The sequence below is a fragment of the Salmo salar genome, chromosome 08 (genome assembly GCF_965601325.2).
Source record: "Salmo salar chromosome 08, fSalSal1, whole genome shotgun sequence".
NCBI classification, from domain to species: domain Eukaryota; kingdom Metazoa; phylum Chordata; class Actinopteri; order Salmoniformes; family Salmonidae; genus Salmo; species Salmo salar.
Window position 1 is genome coordinate 37,687,501 of NC_138298.1, and position 20,000 is coordinate 37,707,500.

At 48.8% G+C, this 20,000-nt stretch overlaps 1 protein-coding gene across 1 annotated transcript in view; it reads left to right on the forward strand.

Annotated features, from left to right (window-relative positions):
- LOC106595071 (multiple PDZ domain protein) overlaps positions 1–20,000 on the forward strand; it is a 134,612-nt gene that overhangs the window by 9,851 nt on the left and 104,761 nt on the right. The window contains exons 4-7 of the mRNA XM_082978287.1: positions 2,456–2,716; positions 17,568–17,636; positions 18,326–18,448; positions 18,523–18,753. Of these exons, the coding sequence (XP_082834413.1) occupies positions 2,456–2,716; positions 17,568–17,636; positions 18,326–18,448; positions 18,523–18,753 (684 nt within the window). The remainder of the gene's footprint in view (positions 1–2,455; positions 2,717–17,567; positions 17,637–18,325; positions 18,449–18,522; positions 18,754–20,000) is intronic.

Genomic DNA, 20,000 nt, shown 5'->3' on the forward strand with positions numbered 1-20,000 from the left:
TACTACCTCTATAACTCCTACCTGTTAGACAGACTGACTACAGTATACTACCTCTATAACTCCTACCTGTTAGACAGACTGACTACAGTATACTACCTCTATAACTCCTACCTGTTAGACATTAGACTGACTACAGTATACTACCTCTATAACTCCTACCTGTTAGACAGACTGACTACAGTATACTACCTCTATAACTCCTACCTGTTAGACATTAGACTGACTACAGTATACTACCTCTATAACTCCTACCTGTTAGACAGACTGACTACAGTATACTACCTCTATAACTCCTACCTGTTAGACAGACTGACTACAGTATACTACCTCTATAACTCCTACCTGTTAGACAGACTGACTACAGTATACTACCTCTATAACTCCTACCTGTTAGACATTAGACTGACTACAGTATACTACCTCTATAACTCCTACCTGTTAGACATTATACTGACTACAGTATACTACCTCTATAACTCCTACCTGTTAGACAGACTGACTACAGTATACTACCTCTATAACTCCTACCTGTTAGACATTAGACTGACTACAGTATACTACCTCTATAACTCCTACCTGTTAGACAGACTGACTACAGTATACTACCTCTATAACTCCTACCTGTTAGACAGACTGACTACAGTATACTACCTCTATAACTGCTACCTGTTAGACAGACTGACTACAGTATACTACCTCTATAACTCCTACCTGTTAGACATTAGACTGACTACAGTATACTACCTCTATAACTCCTACCTGTTAGACATTAGACTGACTACAGTATACTACCTCTATAACTCCTACCTGTTAGACAGACTGACTACAGTATACTACCTCTATAACTCCTACCTGTTAGACAGACTGACTACAGTATACTACCTCTATAACTCCTACCTGTTAGACATTAGACTGACTACAGTATACTACCTCTATAACTCCTACCTGTTAGACATTAGACTGACTACAGTATACTACCTCTATAACTCCTACCTGTTAGACAGACTGACTACAGTATACTACCTCTATAACTCCTACCTGTTAGACAGACTGACTACAGTATACTACCTCTATAACTCCTACCTGTTAGACATTAGACTGACTACAGTATACTACCTCTATAACTCCTACCTGTTAGACATTAGACTGACTACAGTATACTACCTCTATAACTCCTACCTGTTAGACATTATACTGACTACAGTATACTACCTCTATAACTCCTACCTGTTAGACATTAGACTGACTACAGTATACTACCTCTATAACTCCTACCTGTTAGACAGACTGACTACAGTATACTACCTCTATAACTCCTACCTGTTAGACATTAGACTGACTACAGTATACTACCTCTATAACTCCTACCTGTTAGACAGACTGACTACAGTATACTACCTCTATAACTCCTACCTGTTAGACATTAGACTGACTACAGTATACTACCTCTATAACTCCTACCTGTTAGACATTAGACTGACTACAGTATACTACCTCTATAACTCCTACCTGTTAGACAGACTGACTACAGTATACTACCTCTATAACTCCTACCTGTTAGACATTATACTGACTACAGTATACTACCTCTATAACTACTACCTGTTAGACAGACTGACTACAGTATACTACCTCTATAACTCCTACCTGTTAGACATTATACTGACTACAGTATACTACCTCTATAACTCCTACCTGTTAGACAGACTGACTACAGTATACTACCTCTATAACTCCTACCTGTTAGACAGACTGACTACAGTATACTACCTCTATAACTACTACCTGTTAGACAGACTGACTACAGTATACTACCTCTATAACTACTACCTGTTAGACAGACTGACTACAGTATACTACCTCTATAACTCCTACCTGTTAGACAGACTGACTACAGTATACTACCTCTATAACTCCTACCTGTTAGACAGACTGACTACAGTATACTACCTCTATAACTCCTACCTGTTAGACAGACTGACTACAGTATACTACCTCTATAACTCCTACCTGTTAGACAGACTGACTACAGTATACTACCTCTATAACTCCTACCTGTTAGACAGACTGACTACAGTATACTACCTCTATAACTCCTACCTGTTAGACAGACTGACTACAGTATACTACCTCTATAACTCCTACCTGTTAGACATTAGACTGACTACAGTATACTACCTCTATAACTCCTACCTGTTAGACATTAGACTGACTACAGTATACTACCTCTATAACTCCTACCTGTTAGACAGACTGACTACAGTATACTACCTCTATAACTCCTACCTGTTAGACATTAGACTGACTACAGTATACTACCTCTATAACTCCTACCTGTTAGACATTAGACTGACTACAGTATACTACCTCTATAACTCCTACCTGTTAGACATTAGACTGTCAGCAAAACAGAGATATTTAAATTGCCCCCCCCTCCTTCTCCTCTCTCTCCCAGGAGAAGAAATCAGTAGCGAAGTCTGTTTCCCTCAACACGGGTCTCTCCACGGCCATGTCTCCGGGCCTGAGGACCATCTCCCATAGCGAGTCCTATACCTGGGCCCAGAACAACAGCAGCAGCAGTAGTGGAGGAGGAGGAGGAGGAAGCCCCCCTGCTAAACCCTTCCTACCTCGGCAGAACTACGGAGGCAGTCTCAGTGCTCTCAACACACACACAGAAAACAACGCCGTGACCAATAAGATACAGTGTATGACTCAGGTAAGGGTGTGGCTTATATCGTATCCTATTCTGGTCTAGTGCTGGTCTAGGATCCGTTTTTAACTTTTTAGTTCATAATGAATAAGATACCTGTACTCTCGCACATTGACTGACTCGGTACTGGTGCCCCCTGTATATAGCCTCCACACTGACTCGGTACTGGTGCCCCCTGTATATAGCCTCCACACTGACTCGGTACTGGTGCCCCCTGTATATAGCCTCCACACTGACTCGGTACTGGTGCCCCCTGTATATAGCCTCCACACTGACTCGGTACTGGTGCCCCCTGTATATAGCCTCCACATTGACTCTGTACCGGTACCCCCTGTATATAGCCTCCACACTGACTCGGTACCGGTACCCCTGTATATAGCCTCCACATTGACTCGGTACTGGTGCCCCCTGTATAGAGCCTCCACACTGACTCGGTACCGGTACCCCTGTATATAGCCTCCACATTGACTCGGTACTGGTGCCCCCTGTATAGAGCCTCCACACTGACTCGGTACTGGTGCCCCCTGTATAGAGCCTCCACACTGACTCGGTACCGGTACCCCTGTATATAGCCTCCACATTGACTCGGTACTGGTGCCCCCTGTATAGAGCCTCCACACTGACTCGGTACCGGTACCCCTGTATAGAGCCTCCACACTGACTCGGTACCGGTACCCCTGTATATAGCCTCCACACTGACTCGGTACTGGTACCCCCTGTATATAGCCTCCACACTGACTCTGTACTGGTACCCCTGTATATAGCCTCCACACTGACTCGGTACTGGTACCCCCTGTATATAGCCTCCACACTGACTCGGTACTGGTACCCCCTGTATATAGCCTCCACACTGACTCGGTACTGGTACCCCCTGTATATAGCCTCCACACTGACTCGGTACTGGTGCCCCCTGTATAGAGCCTCCACACTGACTCTGTACTGGTACCCCTGTATATAGCCTCCACACTGACTCGGTACTGGTACCCCCTGTATATAGCCTCCACACTGACTCGGTACCGGTACCCCCTGTACATAGCCTCCACACTGACTCGGTACTGGTGCCCCCTGTATAGAGCCTCCACACTGACTCTGTACTGGTACCCCCTGTACATAGCCTCCACACTGACTCTGTACCGGTACCCCCTGTATATAGCCTCCACATTGACTCTGTACCGGTACCCCCTGTATATAGTCTCCACACTGACTCGGTACTGGTGCCCCCTGTATATAGCCTCCACATTGACTCGGTACTGGTACCCCCTGTACATAGCCTCCACACTGACTCTGTACTGGTACCCCCTGTACATAGCCTCCACACTGACTCGGTACTGGTGCCCCCTGTATATAGCCTCCACACTGACTCGGTACCGGTACCCCTGTATATAGCCTCCACACTGACTCGGTACTGGTACCCCCTGTACATAGCCTCCACACTGACTCGGTACCGGTACCCCTGTATATAGCCTCCACACTGACTCTGTACTGGTACCCCCTGTACATAGCCTCCACACTGACTCGGTACCGGTACCCCCTGTATATAGCCTCCACACTGACTCGGTACTGGTACCCCCTGTATAGAGCCTCCACACTGACTCGGTACTGGTGCCCCCTGTATATAGCCTCCACACTGACTCGGTACCGGTACCCCTGTATATAGCCTCCACACTGACTCGGTACCGGTACCCCCTGTATATAGCCTCCACACTGACTCGGTACCGGTACCCCTGTATATAGCCTCCACACTGACTCGGTACTGGTACCCCCTGTACATAGCCTCCACACTGACTCGGTACCGGTACCCCCTGTATATAGCCTCCACACTGACTCGGTACTGGTACCCCCTGTATAGAGCCTCCACACTGACTCGGTACTGGTGCCCCCTGTATATAGCCTCCACACTGACTCGGTACCGGTACCCCCTGTATATAGCCTCCACACTGACTCGGTACTGGTGCCCCCTGTATATAGCCTCCACACTGACTCGGTACCGGTACCCCCTGTATATAGCCTCCACACTGACTCGGTACCGGTACCCCCTGTATATAGCCTCCACACTGACTCGGTACTGGTGCCCCCTGTATATAGCCTCCACACTGACTCGGTACCGGTACCCCCTGTATATAGCCTCCACACTGACTCGGTACCGGTACCTCCTGTATATAGCCTCCACACTGACTCGGTACCGGTACCCCCTGTATATAGCCTCCACACTGACTCGGTACTGGTGCCCCCTGTATATAGCCTCCACACTGACTCGGTACTGGTACCCCCTGTATATAGCCTCCACACTGACTCGGTACTGGTACCCCCTGTATATAGCCTCCACACTGACTCGGTACTGGTGCCCCCTGTATATAGCCTCCACACTGACTCTGTACTGGTACCCCCTGTATATAGCCTCCACACTGACTCGGTACTGGTACCCCCTGTATATAGCCTCCACACTGACTCGGTACCGGTACCCCCTGTACATAGCCTCCACACTGACTCGGTACTGGTGCCCCCTGTATAGAGCCTCCACACTGACTCTGTACTGGTACCCCCTGTACATAGCCTCCACACTGACTCGGTACTGGTGCCCCCTGTATATAGCCTCCACACTGACTCGGTACCGGTACCCCTGTATATAGCCTCCACACTGACTCGGTACCGGTACCCCCTGTACATAGCCTCCACATTGACTCGGTACTGGTACCCCCTGTACATAGCCTCCACACTGACTCTGTACTGGTACCCCCTGTACATAGCCTCCACACTGACTCGGTACTGGTGCCCCCTGTATATAGCCTCCACACTGACTCGGTACCGGTACCCCTGTATATAGCCTCCACACTGACTCGGTACCGGTACCCCTGTATATAGCCTCCACATTGACTCTGTACTGGTACCCCCTGTACATAGCCTCCACATTGACTCGGTACTGGTACCCCCTGTATATAGCCTCCACACTGACTCGGTACTGGTGCCCCCTGTATATAGCCTCCACACTGACTCGGTACCGGTACCCCTGTATATAGCCTCCACACTGACTCGGTACCGGTACCCCCTGTATATAGCCTCCACACTGACTCGGTACTGGTGCCCCCTGTATATAGCCTCCACACTGACTCGGTACCGGTACCCCTGTATATAGCCTCCACACTGACTCGGTACCGGTACCCCCTGTATATAGCCTCCACACTGACTCGGTACCGGTACCCCCTGTATATAGCCTCCACACTGACTCGGTACTGGTGCCCCCTGTATATAGCCTCCACACTGACTCGGTACTGGTACCCCTGTATATAGCCTCCACATTGACTCGGTACTGGTGCCCCCTGTATATAGCCTCCACATTGACTCTGTACTGGTACCCCCTGTACATAGCCTCCACACTGACTCGGTACTGGTACCCCCTGTATATAGCCTCCACATTGACTCTGTACCGGTACCCCCTGTATATAGCCTCCACATTGACTCGGTACCGGTACCCCCTGTATATAGCCTCCACACTGACTCGGTACTGGTACCCCCTGTATATAGCCTCCACATTGACTCTGTACCGGTACCCCCTGTATATAGCCTCCACATTGACTCGGTACCGGTACCCCCTGTATATAGCCTCCACATTGACTCGGTACCGGTACCCCCTGTATATAGCCTCCACATTGACTCTGTACCGGTACCCCCTGTATATAGCCTCCACATTGACTCGGTACCGGTACCCCCTGTATATAGCCTCCACATTGACTCTGTACTGGTACCCCCTGTATATAGCCTCCACATCTGACTCGTGTACTGGTAGCCCCCTGTATATAGCCTCCACATCTGACTCTGGTACTGGTAGCCCCCTGTATATAGCCTCCACATTGACTCTGTACCGGTACCCCCTGTATATAGCCTCCACATTGACTCTGTACTGGTACCCCCTGTATATAGCCTCCACATTGACTCTGTACCGGTACCCCCTGTATATAGCCTCCACATTGACTCTGTACCGGTACCCCCTGTATATAGCCTCCACATTGACTCTGTACCGGTACCCCCTGTATATAGCCTCCACATTGACTCTGTACCGGTACCCCCTGTATATAGCCTCCACATTGACTCTGTACCGGTACCCCCTGTATATAGCCTCCACATTGACTCTGTACCGGTACCCCCTGTATATAGCCTCCACATTGACTCTGTACCGGTACCCCCTGTATATAGCCTCCACATTGACTCTGTACCGGTACCCCCTGTATATAGCCTCCACATTGACTCTGTACCGGTACCCCCTGTATATAGCCTCCACATTGACTCTGTACCGGTACCCCCTGTATATAGCCTCCACATTGACTCGGTACTGGTACCCCCTGTATATAGCCTCCACATTGACTCTGTACTGGTACCCCCTGTATATAGCCTCCACATTGACTCTGTACTGGTACCCCCTGTATATAGCCTCCACATTGACTCTGTACCGGTACCCCCTGTATATAGCCTCCACATTGACTCTGTACCGGTGCCCCCTGTATATAGCCTCCACATTGACTCTGTACCGGTACCCCCTGTATATAGCCTCCACATTGACTCTGTACTGGTACCCCCTGTATATAGCCTCCACATTGACTCTGTACTGGTACCCCCTGTATATAGCCTCCACATTGACTCTGTACCGGTACCCCCTGTATATAGCCTCCACATTGACTCTGTACCGGTACCCCCTGTATATAGCCTCCACATTGACTCTGTACTGGTACCCCCTGTATATAGCCTCCACATTGACTCTGTACCGGTACCCCCTGTATATAGCCTCCACATTGACTCTGTACTGGTACCCCCTGTATATAGCCTCCACACTGACTCTGTACTGGTACCCCCTGTATATAGCCTCCACATTGACTCTGTACTGGTACCCCCTGTATATAGCCTCCACATTGACTCTGTACCGGTACCTCCTGTATATAGCCTCCACATTGACTCTGTACCGGTACCCCCTGTATATAGCCTCCACATTGACTCTGTACCGGTACCCCCTGTATATAGCCTCCACATTGACTCTGTACCGGTACCCCCTGTATATAGCCTCCACACTGACTCTGTACTGGTACCCCTGTATATAGCCTCCACATTGACTCTGTACCGGTACCCCCTGTATATAGCCTCCACATTGACTCTGTACCGGTACCCCCTGTATATAGCCTCCACATTGACTCTGTACTGGTACCCCTGTATATAGCCTCCACATTGACTCTGTACCGGTACCCCCTGTATATAGCCTCCACATTGACTCTGTACCGGTACCCCCTGTATATAGCCTCCACATTGACTCTGTACCGGTACCCCCTGTATATAGCCTCCACATTGACTCTGTACCGGTACCCCCTGTATATAGCCTCCACATTGACTCTGTACTGGTACCCCTGTATATAGCCTCCACATTGACTCTGTACCGGTACCTCCTGTATATAGCCTCCACACTGACTCTGTACTGGTACCCCCTGTATATAGCCTCCACATTGACTCTGTACTGGTACCCCCTGTATATAGCCTCCACATTGACTCTGTACCGGTACCCCCTGTATATAGCCTCCACATTGACTCTGTACCGGTACCCCTGTATATAGCCTCCACATTGACTCTGTACCGGTACCCCCTGTATATAGCCTCCACATTGACTCTGTACCGGTACCCCCTGTATATAGCCTCCACACTGACTCTGTACTGGTACCCCCTGTATATAGCCTCCACATTGACTCTGTACCGGTACCCCCTGTATATAGCCTCCACATTGACTCTGTACTGGTACCCCCTGTATATAGCCTCCACATTGACTCTGTACCGGTACCCCCTGTATATAGCCTCCACACTGACTCTGTACTGGTACCCCCTGTATATAGCCTCCACATTGACTCTGTACCGGTACCCCCTGTATATAGCCTCCACATTGACTCTGTACTGGTACCCCCTGTATATAGCCTCCACATTGACTCTGTACTGGTACCCCCTGTATATAGCCTCCACATTGACTCTGTACCGGTACCCCTGTATATAGCCTCCACATTGACTCTGTACTGGTACCCCCTGTATATAGCCTCCACATTGACTCTGTACTGGTACCCCCTGTATATAGCCTCCACATTGACTCTGTACCGGTACCCCCTGTATATAGCCTCCACATTGACTCTGTACCGGTACCCCCTGTATATAGCCTCCACATTGACTCTGTACCGGTACCCCCTGTATATAGCCTCCACATTGACTCTGTACCGGTACCCCCTGTATATAGCCTCCACATTGACTCTGTACTGGTACCCCCTGTATATAGCCTCCACATTGACTCTGTACCGGTACCCCCTGTATATAGCCTCCACATTGACTCTGTACTGGTACCCCCTGTATATAGCCTCCACATTGACTCTGTACCGGTACCCCCTGTATATAGCCTCCACATTGACTCTGTACTGGTACCCCCTGTATATAGCCTCCACATTGACTCTGTACTGGTACCCCCTGTATATAGCCTCCACATTGACTCTGTACCGGTACCCCCTGTATATAGCCTCCACATTGACTCTGTACTGGTACCCCCTGTATATAGCCTCCACATTGACTCTGTACCGGTACCCCCTGTATATAGCCTCCACATTGACTCTGTACCGGTACCCCCTGTATATAGCCTCCACATTGACTCTGTACCGGTACCCCCTGTATATAGCCTCCACATTGACTCTGTACCGGTACCCCCTGTATATAGCCTCCACATTGACTCTGTACCGGTACCCCCTGTATATAGCCTCCACATTGACTCTGTACCGGTACCCCCTGTATATAGCCTCCACATTGACTCTGTACCGGTACCCCCTGTATATAGCCTCCACATTGACTCTGTACCGGTACCCCCTGTATATAGCCTCCACATTGACTCTGTACCGGTACCCCCTGTATATAGCCTCCACATTGACTCTGTACCGGTACCCCCTGTATATAGCCTCCACATTGACTCTGTACCGGTACCCCCTGTATATAGCCTCCACATTGACTCGGTACTGGTACCCCCTGTATATAGCCTCCACATTGACTCTGTACCGGTACCCCCTGTATATAGCCTCCACATTGACTCTGTACCGGTACCTCCTGTATATAGCCTCCACATTGACTCGGTACTGGTACCCCCTGTATATAGCCTCCACATTGACTCTGTACCGGTACCCCCTGTATATAGCCTCCACATTGACTCTGTACCGGTACCCCCTGTATATAGCCTCCACATTGACTCTGTACTGGTACCCCCTGTATATAGCCTCCACATTGACTCTGTACCGGTACCCCCTGTATATAGCCTCCACATTGACTCTGTACTGGTACCCCCTGTATATAGCCTCCACATTGACTCTGTACTGGTACCCCCTGTATATAGCCTCCACATTGACTCTGTACCGGTACCCCCTGTATATAGCCTCCACATTGACTCTGTACCGGTACCCCTGTATATAGCCTCCACATTGACTCTGTACCGGTACCCCCTGTATATAGCCTCCACATTGACTCTGTACCGGTACCCCCTGTATATAGCCTCCACATTGACTCTGTACCGGTACCCCCTGTATATAGCCTCCACATTGACTCTGTACCGGTACCCCCTGTATATAGCCTCCACATTGACTCTGTACCGGTACCCCCTGTATATAGCCTCCACATTGACTCTGTACCGGTACCCCCTGTATATAGCCTCCACATTGACTCTGTACCGGTACCCCCTGTATATAGCCTCCACATTGACTCTGTACCGGTACCCTCTGTATATAGCCTCCACATTGACTCTGTACCGGTACCCCCTGTATATAGCCTCCACATTGACTCTGTACCGGTACCCCCTGTATATAGCCTCCACATTGACTCTGTACCGGTACCCCCTGTATATAGCCTCCACATTGACTCTGTACCGGTACCCCCTGTATATAGCCTCCACATTGACTCTGTACCGGTACCCCCTGTATATAGCCTCCACATTGACTCTGTACCGGTACCCCCTGTATATAGCCTCCACATTGACTCTGTACCGGTACCCCCTGTATATAGCCTCCACATTGACTCTGTACCGGTACCCCCTGTATATAGCCTCCACATTGACTCTGTACCGGTACCCCCTGTATATAGCCTCCACATTGACTCTGTACTGGTACCCCCTGTATATAGCCTCCACATTGACTCTGTACCGGTACCCCCTGTATATAGCCTCCACATTGACTCTGTACCGGTACCCCCTGTATATAGCCTCCACATTGACTCTGTACTGGTACCCCCTGTATATAGCCTCCACATTGACTCTGTACCGGTACCCCCTGTATATAGCCTCCACATTGACTCTGTACCGGTACCCCCTGTATATAGCCTCCACATTGACTCTGTACTGGTACCCCCTGTATATAGCCTCCACATTGACTCTGTACCGGTACCCCCTGTATATAGCCTCCACATTGACTCTGTACCGGTACCCCCTGTATATAGCCTCCACATTGACTCTGTACTGGTACCCCCTGTATATAGCCTCCACATTGACTCTGTACTGGTACCCCCTGTATATAGCCTCCACATTGACTCTGTACCGGTACCCCCTGTATATAGCCTCCACATTGACTCTGTACCGGTACCCCCTGTATATAGCCTCCACATTGACTCTGTACCGGTACCCCCTGTATATAGCCTCCACATTGACTCTGTACTGGTACCCCCTGTATATAGCCTCCACATTGACTCTGTACCGGTACCCCCTGTATATAGCCTCCACATTGACTCTGTACCGGTACCCCCTGTATATAGCCTCCACATTGACTCTGTACCGGTACCCCCTGTATATAGCCTCCACATTGACTCTGTACTGGTACCCCCTGTATATAGCCTCCACATTGACTCTGTACCGGTACCCCCTGTATATAGCCTCCACATTGACTCTGTACTGGTACCCCCTGTATATAGCCTCCACATTGACTCTGTACCGGTACCCCCTGTATATAGCCTCCACATTGACTCTGTACTGGTACCCCCTGTATATAGCCTCCACATTGACTCTGTACCGGTACCCCCTGTATATAGCCTCCACATTGACTCTGTACCGGTACCCCCTGTATATAGCCTCCACATTGACTCTGTACTGGTACCCCCTGTATATAGCCTCCACATTGACTCTGTACTGGTACCCCCTGTATATAGCCTCCACATTGACTCTGTACTGGTACCCCCTGTATATAGCCTCCACATTGACTCTGTACCGGTACCCCCTGTATATAGCCTCCACATTGACTCTGTACCGGTACCCCCTGTATATAGCCTCCACATTGACTCTGTACCGGTACCCCCTGTATATAGCCTCCACATTGACTCTGTACCGGTACCCCCTGTATATAGCCTCCACATTGACTCTGTACTGGTACCCCCTGTATATAGCCTCCACATTGACTCTGTACTGGTACCCCCTGTATATAGCCTCCACATTGACTCTGTACTGGTACCCCCTGTATATAGCCTCCACATTGACTCTGTACTGGTACCCCTGTATATAGCCTCCACATTGACTCTGTACCGGTACCCCCTGTATATAGCCTCCACATTGACTCTGTACTGGTACCCCCTGTATATAGCCTCCACATTGACTCTGTACCGGTACCCCCTGTATATAGCCTCCACATTGACTCTGTACTGGTACCCCCTGTATATAGCCTCCACATTGACTCTGTACCGGTACCCCCTGTATATAGCCTCCACATTGACTCTGTACTGGTACCCCCTGTATATAGCCTCCACATTGACTCTGTACCGGTACCCCCTGTATATAGCCTCCACATTGACTCTGTACCGGTACCCCCTGTATATAGCCTCCACATTGACTCTGTACTGGTACCCCCTGTATATAGCCTCCACATTGACTCTGTACCGGTACCCCCTGTATATAGCCTCCACATTGACTCTGTACCGGTACCCCCTGTATATAGCCTCCACATTGACTCTGTACCGGTACCCCCTGTATATAGCCTCCACATTGACTCTGTACCGGTACCCCCTGTATATAGCCTCCACATTGACTCTGTACCGGTACCCCCTGTATATAGCCTCCACATTGACTCTGTACCGGTACCCCCTGTATATAGCCTCCACATTGACTCTGTACCGGTACCCCTGTATATAGCCTCCACATTGACTCTGTACTGGTACCCCCTGTATATAGCCTCCACATTGACTCTGTACCGGTACCCCCTGTATATAGCCTCCACATTGACTCTGTACTGGTACCCCCTGTATATAGCCTCCACATTGACTCTGTACCGGTACCCCCTGTATATAGCCTCCACATTGACTCTGTACCGGTACCCCCTGTATATAGCCTCCACATTGACTCTGTACCGGTACCTCCTGTATATAGCCTCCACATTGACTCTGTACCGGTACCCCCTGTATATAGCCTCCACATTGACTCTGTACCGGTACCCCTGTATATAGCCTCCACATTGACTCTGTACTGGTACCCCTGTATAGAGCCATGTTATTGTTATTTTTATTGTGTTACTTTTTATTATTACTTTTTATTTTTGTCAACTTGGTAATTATTTTCTTAACTCTTCTTGAACTGTACTGTTGGTTAAGGGCTTGTAAGTAAGCATATCATGGTAAAGTCTACACTAGTATTCGACGCGTGTGACAAATAAAGTTTGATTTGATTGTATGGACAGATCGTAGAGCAGCAATTATACTCTGAGATGCTTTGTGGATACGGGCAAAGAGGTACCTTTTCACCTCACATTTATTTGTCCAAGCCCACCACTATGACACCAGGGTGCGTATTCATGAAGTGTCTCAGTACGAGTGCTGATCTAGGATCAGCTCCCCCCCATTCATGTCGTCTGATTCATCAGGATCTAAAAGGGACAATTGATCTGAGATCAGCTGACATTACTGTTCTCCTCTCCTGTTGTCCCAGCGGGTCTAATCAGCTACATTACTGTTCTCCTCTCCTGTTGTCCCAGCGGGTCTAATCAGCTACATTACTGTTCTCCTCTCCTGTTGTCCCAGCAGGTCTAATCAGCTACATTACTGTTCTCCTCTCCTGTTGTCCCAGCGGGTCTAATCAGCTACATTACTGTTCTCCTCTCCTGTTGTCCCAGCGGGTCTAATCAGCTACATTACTGTTCTCCTCTCCTGTTGTCCCAGCGGGTCTAATCAGCTACATTACTGTTCTCCTCTCCTGTTGTCCCAGCAGGTCTAATCAGCTACATTACTGTTCTCCTCTCCTGTTGTCCCAGCAGGTCTAATCAGCTACATTACTGTTCTCCTCTCCTGTTGTCCCAGCAGGTCTAATCAGCTACATTACTGTTCTCCTCTCCTGTTGTCCCAGCAGGTCTAATCAGCTACATTACTGTTCTCCTCTCCTGTTGTCCCAGCAGGTCTAATCAGCTACATTACTGTTCTCCTCTCCTGTTGTCCCAGCAGGTCTAATCAGCTACATTACTGTTCTCCTCTCCTGTTGTCCCAGCGGGTCTAATCAGCTACATTACTGTTCTCCTCTCCTGTTGTCCCAGCGGGTCTAATCAGCTACATTACTGTTCTCCTCTCCTGTTGTCCCAGCGGGTCTAATCAGCTACATTACTGTTCTCCTCTCCTGTTGTCCCAGCGGGTCTAATCAGCTACATTACTGTTCTCCTCTCCTGTTGTCCCAGCGGGTCTAATCAGCTACATTACTGTTCTCCTCTCCTGTTGTCCCAGCGGGTCTAATCAGCTACATTACTGTTCTCCTCTCCTGTTGTCCCAGCGGGTCTAATCAGCTACATTACTGTTCTCCTCTCCTGTTGTCCCAGCGGGTCTAATCAGCTACATTACTGTTCTCCTCTCCTGTTGTCCCAGCAGGTCTAATCAGCTACATTACTGTTCTCCTCTCCTGTTGTCCCAGCAGGTCTAATCAGCTACATTACTGTTCTCCTCTCCTGTTGTCCCAGCGGGTCTAATCAGCTACATTACTGTTCTCCTCTCCTGTTGTCCCAGCGGGTCTAATCAGCTACATTACTGTTCTCCTCTCCTGTTGTCCCAGCGGGTCTAATCAGCTACATTACTGTTCTCCTCTCCTGTTGTCCCAGCGGGTCTAATCAGCTACATTACTGTTCTCCTCTCCTGTTGTCCCAGCGGGTCTAATCAGCTACATTACTGTTCTCCTCTCCTGTTGTCCCAGCGGGTCTAATCAGCTACATTACTGTTCTCCTCTCCTGTTGTCCCAGCGGGTCTAATCAGCTACATTACTGTTCTCCTCTCCTGTTGTCCCAGCAGGTCTAATCAGCTACATTACTGTTCTCCTCTCCTGTTGTCCCAGCAGGTCTAATCAGCTACATTACTGTTCTCCTCTCCTGTTGTCCCAGCAGGTCTAATCAGCTACATTACTGTTCTCCTCTCCTGTTGTCCCAGCAGGTCTAATCAGCTACATTACTGTTCTCCTCTCCTGTTGTCCCAGCAGGTCTAATTAGCTACATTACTGTTCTCCTCTCCTGTTGTCCCAGCAGGTCTAATCAGCTACATTACTGTTCTCCTCTCCTGTTGTCCCAGCAGGTCTAATCAGCTACATTACTGTTCTCCTCTCCTGTTGTCCCAGCAGGTCTAATCAGCTACATTACTGTTCTCCTCTCCTGTTGTCCCAGCAGGTCTAATCAGCTACATTACTGTTCTCCTCTCTTGTTGTCCCAGCGCCTGTTGTCCCAGCAGGTCTAATCAGCTACATTACTGTTCTCCTCTCCTGTTGTCCCAGCGGTCTAATCAGCTACATTACTGTTCTCCTCTCCTGTTGTCCCAGCAGGTCTAATCAGCTACATTACTGTTCTCCTCTCCTGTTGTCCCAGCAGGTCTAATCAGCTACATTACTGTTCTCCTCTCCTGTTGTCCCAGCAGGTCTAATCAGCTACATTACTGTTCTCCTCTCCTGTTGTCCCAGCAGGTCTAATCAGCTACATTACTGTTCTCCTCTCCTGTTGTCCCAGCAGGTCTAATCAGCTACATTACTGTTCTCCTCTCCTGTTGTCCCAGCGGGTCTAATCAGCTACATTACTGTTCTCCTCTCCTGTTGTCCCAGCAGGTCTAATCAGCTACATTACTGTTCTCCTCTCCTGTTGTCCCAGCAGGTCTAATCAGCTACATTACTGTTCTCCTCTCCTGTTGTCCCAGCAGGTCTAATCAGCTACATTACTGTTCTCCTCTCCTGTTGTCCCAGCAGGTCTAATCAGCTACATTACTGTTCTCCTCTCCTGTTGTCCCAGCAGGTCTAATCAGCTACATTACTGTTCTCCTCTCCTGTTGTCCCAGCAGGTCTAATCAGCTACATTACTGTTCTCCTCTCCTGTTGTCCCAGCAGGTCTAATCAGCTACATTACTGTTCTCCTCTCCTGTTGTCCCAGCAGGTCTAATCAGCTACATTACTGTTCTCCTCTCCTGTTGTCCCAGCAGGTCTAATCAGCTACATTACTGTTCTCCTCTCCTGTTGTCCCAGCAGGTCTAATCAGCTACATTACTGTTCTCCTCTCCTGTTGTCCCAGCAGGTCTAATCAGCTACATTACTGTTCTCCTCTCCTGTTGTCCCAGCAGGTCTAATCAGCTACATTACTGTTCTCCTCTCCTGTTGTCCCAGCAGGTCTAATCAGCTACATTACTGTTCTCCTCTCCTGTTGTCCCAGCAGGTCTAATCAGCTACATTACTGTTCTCCTCTCCTGTTGTCCCAGCGGGTCTAATCAGCTACATTACTGTTCTCCTCTCCTGTTGTCCCAGCAGGTCTAATCAGCTACATTACTGTTCTCCTCTCCTGTTGTCCCAGCAGGTCTAATCAGCTACATTACTGTTCTCCTCTCCTGTTGTCCCAGCAGGTCTAATCAGCTACATTACTGTTCTCCTCTCCTGTTGTCCCAGCAGGTCTAATCAGCTACATTACTGTTCTCCTCTCCTGTTGTCCCAGCAGGTCTAATCAGCTACATTACTGTTCTCCTCTCCTGTTGTCCCAGCAGGTCTAATCAGCTACATTACTGTTCTCCTCTCCTGTTGTCCCAGCGGGTCTAATCAGCTACATTACTGTTCTCCTCTCCTGTTGTCCCAGCGGGTCTAATCAGCTACATTACTGTTCTCCTCTCCTGTTGTCCCAGCGGGTCTAATCAGCTACATTACTGTTCTCCTCTCCTGTTGTCCCAGCGGGTCTAATCAGCTACATTACTGTTCTCCTCTCCTGTTGTCCCAGCAGGTCTAATCAGCTACATTACTGTTCTCCTCTCCTGTTGTCCCAGCGGGTCTAATCAGCTACATTACTGTTCTCCTCTCCTGTTGTCCCAGCAGGTCTAATCAGCTACATTACTGTTCTCCTCTCCTGTTGTCCCAGCAGGTCTAATCAGCTACATTACTGTTCTCCTCTCCTGTTGTCCCAGCGGGTCTAATCAGCTACATTACTGTTCTCCTCTCCTGTTGTCCCAGCAGGTCTAATCAGCTACATTACTGTTCTCCTCTCCTGTTGTCCCAGCAGGTCTAATCAGCTACATTACTGTTCTCCTCTCCTGTTGTCCCAGCAGGTCTAATCAGCTACATTACTGTTCTCCTCTCCTGTTGTCCCAGCGGGTCTAATCAGCTACATTACTGTTCTCCTCTCCTGTTGTCCCAGCAGGTCTAATCAGCTACATTACTGTTCTCCTCTCCTGTTGTCCCAGCAGGTCTAATCAGCTACATTACTGTTCTCCTCTCCTGTTGTCCCAGCAGGTCTAATCAGCTACATTACTGTTCTCCTCTCCTGTTGTCCCAGCAGGTCTAATCAGCTACATTACTGTTCTCCTCTCCTGTTGTCCCAGCAGGTCTAATCAGCTGATATTACTGTCCTTCTTTTCCCAGTTATGTACACCTCCACGAATCTCCCGGACCTTATCGATGGGAAGAAACCTGTCGTATATTGCCAACGAGGTGAGTTCCCATGTCCTACATACTTTACAAAGAAGTGAGTTCCCATGTCTTACAAACTTTACAACGAGGTGGGTTCCCATGTCTTACATACTTTACAACGAGGTGAGTTCCCATGTCCTACATACTTTACAAAGAAGTGAGTTCCCATGTCTTACAAACTTTACAACGAGGTGGGTTCCCATGTCTTACAAACTTTACAACGAGGTGAGTTCCCATGTCTTACATACTTTACAACGAGGTGAGTTCCCATGTCTTACATACTTTACAACGAGGTGAGTTCCCATGTCTTACATACTTTACAACGAGGTGAGTTCCCATGTCTTAAATACTTTACAACGAGGTGAGTTCCCATGTCTTAAATACTTTACAATGAGTTGAGTTCCCATGTCTTAAATACTTTACAATGAGGTGAGTTCCCATGTCTTATAGTAAATTAGGAAAACCTGTCTGTGTGTGTGTAGTTGACCATGTCTGTCTGTCTCTCTTTCTCTCTCTCTTTCTTTATTTCTCTCTGTCTGTCTCTCTCTCTCTGTGCCTCTCTCTCTGTCTCTCTCTCTCTCTCCATCTGTGTGTCTCTCTCTCTCTTTCTTTCTTTCTCTCTCTCTCTCTGTCTCTCTCTCGTCTGTCTGCCCTCTCCGTTCTCCTCTCTCCCCTTTCTCTGTCTCTCCCTCCATCTCTCTCCATCTCAGAAGCGTCACATAGAGTTGATAGAGCTGGAGAACGATGGCAAGGGGCTGGGCTTCGGCATTGTAGGGGGTCGATCCTCTGGAGTCCTGGTCAAAACCATCCTACCAAGTGGACCTGCTGGACTGGTATGTCAGTCAAAGTAGAACACAAAAAGATGTAAAAGTTACTAAAAAGTGATTTAACATACCTCCCCTCCCAGGACAAGCGTCTGCGTAGCGGGGACCACATCCTGCGCATCGGGGACACAGACCTGGCGGGCATGGGCAACGAGGAAGTGGCTCACGTTCTCCGCAACGCAGGGTCAAGGGTCAAACTGCTCATTGCTAGGGACGTCGCTGTCTCCACGGGAACCAACGACCTCTCCCTCTCCTCGCCCCCACTCCCTCTCCTCGCCCAGCAACAACAGAGGGTGGCCAGGATGGGCAACCAGGTATGTGTGGAGGGGAGAGGTGGGTGATGTTGTTGGTTCATGACAAGTCCTCGGTGATGTGGACGCAGAGCAAGTTAAAACCCGTGACTCTCACTACTGCGGTCCCGTTGATTTGGGTCGGGGCATGTTCCCTCCTCTGCTTCCTGAAGTCAACAATCAACTCCTTTGGTTTGCTTTGACGTTGAGGGAGAGGTTGTTGTCATGGCACCACAATGCCAACTCACTTACCTCCTCCCTATAGGGTGAATCGTCGTTGTTGGTTATCAAGCTTACAACCGCGGTGTCGTCAACAAACTTGATGATGGAGTTGGTGTCATGCAAAACCACACGGTCGTAGGTGAACAGAGAGAACAGTAGAGGACTGAGGACACACCCCTGGGGGCCCTGTGTTAAGAGTCAGCGTGGAGGAGGTGTTGTTGCCAATCCTCACAGCCTGTGGTCTGCCCGTCAGGACGTCGTTAAGAGATAGAAAGTGAGAGAGATGATGAGAGATCAGAAGGCATACTGTCAGTGGTTTAATCATGTGTATTTATCTACCTGTGGCATTCAGTTGAGGGTAGTTCACCCTTTGCAGAGCTGCTTGTTGTTAAGATAGACAACCCGGCTGGCAGACTATTTAGTTGGCACGGAGCCAGAGGTTAAGGTGTAAAAAGATTGTTGAATTTGTTTTACAGAGGAGAGGTGATAAAGAATATAGGATGCAGAGATGCATTGACTAAATATAGAACTACAGGCCATGAACAAAATATGAAAATATTTCAATATTATTACTTGCTCAATAGAAATACATAACCTTGACTGGAGAACAGAGGCAAAACACAGCACAGGAGAAAAACAACCCATAAACTCAAGCATCTGTAGTAACACATTGTTACCTGTAACTAGACTAGACAGAGTAGTTCTCCATAATGAAGAGATTAGAACACCCGGGGATCCTAACCTGTAACTAGACTAGACAGAGTAGTTCTCCATAATGAAGAGATTAGAACGCCCCAGGGATCCTGACCTGTAACTAGACTAGACAGAGTAGTTCTCCATAATGAAGAGATTAGAACACCCAGGGATCCTGACCTGTAACTAGACTAGACAGAGTAGTTCTCCATAATGAAGAGATTAGAACGCCCAGGGATCCTGAACTAAGGACATGCCATAGCCTGGCTGGGACAAACCAATAAGAGATGAGAAGGCCCAGGGATCCAAACTAAGGACATGCCATTCCCTGGCTGGGACAAACCAATAAGAGCCTT